Source organism: Eriocheir sinensis, chromosome 61, assembly GCF_024679095.1.
Source record: "Eriocheir sinensis breed Jianghai 21 chromosome 61, ASM2467909v1, whole genome shotgun sequence".
In the NCBI taxonomy this organism is placed as follows: Eukaryota; Metazoa; Arthropoda; class Malacostraca; order Decapoda; family Varunidae; genus Eriocheir; species Eriocheir sinensis.
Window position 1 is genome coordinate 11,130,129 of NC_066569.1, and position 6,703 is coordinate 11,136,831.

A 6,703-nucleotide genomic window follows, 5' to 3' on the forward strand; every position below is an offset into this window, starting at 1 on the left:
TAATAATAATAATAATAATAATAATAATAATGTGTTGTCATTGTTGTTGTTGTTTGTTAATAGGGGAAGACGGGCGGCTTACGGACGGCTGCTACATAGAACCTTATTTGAGTCTTTGCATAGCTGCGGACACACACACACACACACACACACACACACACACACACACACACACACATACTAAGGGATTTTGAGCTTTACTATCCCTTACCTAAAACATTATTATTATTTATTATTATCATTATTATTATTATTATTATTATTATTATTATTATTATTATTATTATTATTATTGTTGTTGTTGTTGTTGTTATTGCTTCTGGACTGAACTTTTTGAGAACTTGAACGCCAACTCTCTCTCTCTCTCTCTCTCTCTCTCTCTCTCTCTCTCTCTCTCTCTCTCTCTCTCTCTCTCTCTCTCTCTCTCTCTCTCTCTCTCTCAGCACCAAATTTGACCCCTTCAAGCACCTTCTCTAGGAACTAATGTCACACACACACACACACACACACACACACACACACACACACACACACACACACAGGAAGCTCCTCTCTCCCTCTCTCTCTCCCTCCCTTCCACCGAATAATATTTAAATCCTTTCTTATATAACTCTACTCTTAGGCCTATAAAACTCTCTACAAGACTATACATATGCCTATGGGCCTCATAAAAACAGCCTACCTTATACATGCTAGGCGCGCGGACGCTACACTAGGCCTATGCACTCAACGCTACGGGTAGGCCTATGGACTGGACGCTAGGGGGCTAATATACAAGTTACCTGAAGTATCACAGCATGCGGACTGCTACGTAGGCCTACTAGTGGCTGCGGCCTGCACTCAGAACCTACTTTTATTGCGGCCTGCTCGGGTATGTGTGTGTGAGGGGTACGGTGAGGTGACGGCCTGCACGCCCTACGCATCTCAACCTGCTTCTCTGAGTGTGAGGGGGTAGGTTACGCTGCCAGCCTGTACTCAGCTCAGAACCTACGTTTATAATGGCCTGCTTGAGTGCTCGTGGGGGGGAGGGGGCGGTATAGTGGCGGCCTGCACCTCACATCCACTCCATGTCTCAAAAACCTACTCTTACGGCCTGCACTCAGCTCAAAACCTACTTATATTGTGGCCTGCTTGAGTATGTCTGTCGGGTATGGTCACGGCCTGCACGCCCTACATATCTTAGCCTGCACCTCACACCCATCTCCTGGACTACAGAAATAGTGGCCTGCCTGTCTGCTCGTGGGGGTCACGCTCCCGGCCTGCCTCACCCTTCCCCCGGCTCCCAACACAACACAAAACACTATTGATTCTTTCGGCACATAAATCTGAGCGCTTCCAAGCCTCGCCTACTTCTGCTACTCCTGCTCCTGCTACGCCTCGCCCTGCTTACTCTTCCTGCTCGTTTTCGTTGATCTATTCCTGCTCCTGCTGCTCTCACTCCTTCCCCTGCTCCCCCTCCTCTCCCCTGCTTAGTTGGACGGCCTGCCTACACCGCGTCACGGCACCAGTGGTCCTGCCTCACCACTACCCCCACCAACACCCGCACCCCCACACACCCACTCACACTCTACCAGCGCTGAACGCCCCCACAGCGGCCACTCATTGCTCCTCGCGTGCCCAGGGTCGTGATAGTGTTACCCAGGGCGTGCCTGGGTGTGTGTCGTGTGGGTGTGTTGCGTGGTGTGTTAGTCGCTGGGCGGCACACAGGCGGCGGCCGGGTCAGCGTGACGAGAGTCGGCTTGACGCGGTGCTGCCGCCCACGCCGTGATGTGTTCAGCGTGATGGCATGTTGCTGTCACGCCTGTCAGAGCGGGCGTGGGCGCCGCGCATGCCTGTCACAGCCGCCACGTACGGCCCAGCACACGCCAGCACGGCCCGCCGCGCAGCGCCCATCACGGCGCCACGCCTGCCGCGCCAAGCACCGCCGCGCCCTGATGAAAGGCTGGGCCCGGCGTCTGTCTGTGCCGGGGGGCGGCTCGCCCCTGACGGCGGTCACACCGCTAGCAGGACACTGTTCACGCGTGTGTCACCCGCCCGGCGCTGCGGCGGGCGTGCCGACATGCTAGCACGCGGGGGCCGTGTAGCCGTGCGGAGGCTGCGGCGCCCCGGAGCAGGGCGAGGAAGACGACGGAGCCTCGCGGCACGGCGCACCGGACCCACGAGGGATAACAACAGCCCGGCGGGACGACACACGACACGCCGCGGCCGAACCTTCCCTTGGGGCGTGAGCAGTGTTGGCTGGGGGGAGGGAGGGCTCGCCAACGCCCTACATGTCAGCGGCCAGCCTCGCGGCTCAACAGTGTCGGCCTTCATAAATAACAACAAACTCTGTACAGAGATCAAAGAAAACACGGCACGGCACGGCACACAACAAACAAACAAACAAACAAACAAACAAACTGAGAATATTATGGTGAGTGAGGGAGTAACAACAGGAGCCGTTTGTTTGTGGGTACGTACCGCGGGAAACAGTATTATTATCATTATTATTATTATTATTATTATTACCATTATTATTATTATTATTATCATTATTATTATCATCATTAATATATTTTCTGTTTATCTTTTCTTCAATTTTGTACTCCTTGCACGTCCTGAGCACAGCACCGCCACCGCCACCACCACCACCACCACCACCACCGCAGCACCAGCACCGTCACCACCACCAGCACCCGTTAGCCTCAGCACCGTGCTTGGGAGGCCCACCCCCTCCTGCTCCTCCTCCTCGCCGGGACTACAAATGGCACAACCAATACGTTACGCTAATCACTCTGCGTCAAAGCTACGAAGCGACTTACACGATACTCATTATTGCGTAGACTTGCGTATTGCATCTTGCTGCTGCTGCTGCTGCTGCTGGCACTGTGATTCACTGGACTGTAGTACTAGGTTATTATTATTATTATTATTATCATTATTATTTTTGTGTGTTCCGTCACCACAATCATTTATCTGCACTGCGATGTGTGTGTGTGTGTGTGTGTGTGTGTGTGTGAGTTATTGCACGGCAGGGTCACAGCACTACGGTGGCTGCTGCTGCATGGCTGCTGCATGGCTGCTGAGCTGCTGCTGCTGCTGCTGCTACACTACACGCGGCGTCATGCAGCGCCGCGCCGCGCCGCACCGGGCAGCGTGGCCGCGGGGTAGTAAGTCTCGGGGTCCTGAAGGTGAGGGTTGGCACGGCCTGCTTCATTTGCACTATGGGCGGCGGCGGCGGCGGCGCGGTTCCGCAGGGCAGGGCGTGGAGGGACGGTCCGCTGCCGCCGGTCCAGGGCCAGACCTTGCGCGGCAGGACGGTTGGCCTCGGCAGGGTGCAGGGAGGGCCGCCAGGGACGCCCGGACCACAGGGGACGGCCGCAGCCCCTCAGCCCACCGCCGGCCGCCGCCGCGTGGGGGGAGGGGGGCGTTACGAGGTCTGGCTCTTGGTGGGGGTGTGGGGGGCCCCGGGGCTGTCGTCCAGGGGGTCCTGCGGCCCCGCGGAGGTCGCCGCCACCCCCTGGGGACCCCCCGCCCCCGCCGCCTCTCCGCTGTGCACCACCGTGGTGAAGTAACGCTCTGCCCGGGGGACACGCACATCAACACACACACACACACACACACACCAGCACTACTATTACATGAATTATTGCAATGTCTAGAAGAAATACTTTACTGAAATTACTTCACTGATTTTACTGATATATTACATTATTACATTACCTTAGGAATACCCCGATACTAGGGTTAATAGCTACTGCCACCCCGACACTACTATTACTACTACTACTACTATTACTACTAGCCTACCACTACTACTGCCGCACTAACCGTCTTCAATGAGCTGGGCGGAGGTGGCGTCGGCGGGCAGCGTGGGCATGAGCGTGGACATGGTGGTGTAGTCCATGGTCTCGTCCAGGCTGATGAAGGGCGTGTTCCAGCGGGGCACGGCGGGCGGCGTGGAGCGGGGCGTGGTGCGCGGCGTGCTGCCCGGGGACGTGAACAGGCTCATGCTGGTGGGCGAGATGACCCCCGACATGGCGCTCACCGGGGACATGCTGGAGTACGTGAACAGCTGTGCCGAGGAGGACAGAGAGGAAGGGTGCGTCAGGGTGCGGCAGCGGAGAGAGAGAGAGAGAGAGAGAGAGAGAGAGAGAGAGAGAGAGAGAGAGAGAGAGAGAGAGAGAGAGAGAGAGAGAGAGAGAGAGAGAGAGAGATAGAGAGAGAGAGAGAGAGGAAAGGGGAGAGAGAGAGAGTTGAGAGAGAGAGAGGGAGAGAGAGAGAAGGAGAGGAGAGTTAATGAGAAGGAAGGAGGAGGAAGGGAGAGTCAAATAGATAGGGCGAAGGAGGAAAGGGGAAGGGAGAGAGTTGAAGAGAAGTAAGGGAGGAAGGGAGTTAATGAGAAGGGAGAAGGAGGGAGTCTAATAGATAGGGTGAGGGAGGAAAGGGGAAGGGAGAGCGAGTTGAAGAGAAGACGTAAGGGAAGAAGGGAGTTAATGAGAAGGGAGAAGGAGGAAGGGAGAGTCAAATAGATAGGGTGAGGGAGGAACTGTTGGCTGGATAAGGAGGGAGGGAAAGAGAGAGGGAGATAGATAATACAGATAGATAGGGAGGTAGAGAAGGAAAGAAGAGGGAGGCTGAATAGATAGGAGAGGAAAGGAATGAACAGACAGACAGGGTGAGGGAGGGAGAGAGCGCGAAATTGATAGGAAGGGAGAGAGAGAAATAGATAGATAAACAGATGGATAAGGAGGTGAGTAAACAGATAGACAGATAGACATAAAGAGAGCGCTAGATACAGCATGCACAATAGTCTACGGGAAGGAGTCTCCACGCCACACTAACACACGGCGTCTGCAACACAAGACATGAACACTGTCGAGACTCTTGCCAACATTAACTTGGGTGCCTTTCCACCAAGCGAATCGATTCCATTCATGAAGAATCAACACAATTCATGATTCATCTTGACTCGCCACACTAATTTCAATGTAATCGTTTCCACCAAGCGAATCGAGTCAATTCAAATCATGGCGATTCAGAATCACTGATTGATTTGGTCCCATTTTTTGATGAGTCACGGCGAGTCAGTCGAGGAGTTAGCACCATGACAGTGGACGTGCTGACTAGTTTAGTGCGAGAATGACGTGCAACATAATTATGATCCTAGTGATCCTGTGCACCGAGATCGGGATGACATGGCTGCTCTGTGGATCCAGTTAACTCCGCCAACATTTTGAATTGTTCTGTAGTCATCCAAAGGAATTCATAAAACTTTTCTGAATTATTTACCAAATCTGGGAACAGATGTACAAAGCTCCCAAATTCAGGTCTATTAATATTGATTTCATGGACCCAAACACTTTGGTGACGCCTTCGCCGCCTCAGCCACGGCAACGCTGCTGCATCAGCGACAGCGCACACGTCCATTCTCATGAAAGCCAGGCTTGGTCCTGCCTTCTGAATGCTGATTCAGACTCAGTCACTAGGAACTGTGATGATTCAAAATGAATCAAGTCAAATGATTCTTCATGAATTGAATCGATTCGATCCGCTTGGTGGAGATGCAGCCTTATAACACAACTATGGAACCAGTGAGTCATAGTAACACCCCAACAAGTGATATGGGTACTACCCTGTTCTGTCCTGACTTTCCCTCATAGTTACTTGTGTATTCATTTTGACTCACGCATTTATTTGTCAATGATTCAGTGGCTGAGGGACGCAGGACACAGCCAATGTCCTCCTGTCTAATACAAAGGTTAAGGGCCAGGCCTCCTATATGTGTGTGGTTGTATTCATCTGTATATCTATTCTTTTATTTGTTTCTTTGCCTCCACCACCACCAGATTCCCTACAGCCACCCCTTGGTTACACAGCTTTGGTTCTTCATGCCCTTCAGTGCCAGGGACATATACTTGTGGCACTGAGGCCCTGTGGCACTTCACTAACTCTAAGACACACCGGCCAGCCAGCAAGACTGAGGCCGTGAGTGGCGCTGACAACACAAATAAAACCCACCTGTCCATGCTCGTGGTGGTGGTGGTGGTTGGGGGAGGGGGAGGAGGGGGGGTCATGGTGGTGGTGGTGGTGGTGCTGGTGGTAGCGGCTGGTGGTGGTGGAGGTGGTGGTGGTGGTGTTGGGTATAAGGAGGCGGAGGTTGCCGTCCTGTTGGTACACACGCACCCCCCCCAAGCAAGCACTGGAAGCGTCCCCACACACACACACCTAAGGAGGCCACGTACAGCGTTAGTCCCAGGATGCACGTCATCACACCACCTCTGCCTGCCTGTCACACATCACAACACACTCTCAACCTCTGCCTGCCTGTCACACATCACAACACACTCCATGGCTCAACACACTCTCCACCTCTGCCTGCCTGTCATACATCACAACACACTCCATGGCTCAACACACTCTCCACCTCTCCTGTCAAAGCAACACACTCTCCTGCTCTCTGTTCTCAGGCCAACACACTCCATATCATGCAGTACCAGGGCTTGAGTCTGTGCTTACTGTCCACTTGCTGTACAAGGTGTGGCATCCCTCTGGCTAACAGTGTGGCATCCCTCTGGCTAACAGTGTGGCATCCCTCTGGCTAACAGTGTGGCATCCCTCTGGCTAACAGTGTGGCATCCCTCTGGCTAACAGTGTGGCATCCCTCTGGCTAACAGTGTGGCATCCCTCTGGCTAACAGTGTGGCATCCCTCTGGCTAACAGT

The 6,703-nt window shown here is 53.5% G+C and overlaps 1 protein-coding gene across 1 annotated transcript in view; it reads right to left on the bottom strand.

The window, feature by feature from the left end:
• Positions 1–352: 352 nt before the first annotated feature.
• LOC126986492 (nuclear factor 1 X-type-like) overlaps positions 353–6,703 on the bottom strand; it is a 50,349-nt gene continuing 43,998 nt past the window's right edge. The window contains exons 11-13 of the mRNA XM_050842716.1: positions 6,001–6,207; positions 3,811–4,054; positions 353–3,558 (exon numbers count right to left, since the gene is read on the bottom strand). Coding sequence (XP_050698673.1) covers positions 3,410–3,558; positions 3,811–4,054; positions 6,001–6,207 — 600 coding nt within the window. The 3' untranslated portion in view covers positions 353–3,409. The remainder of the gene's footprint in view (positions 3,559–3,810; positions 4,055–6,000; positions 6,208–6,703) is intronic.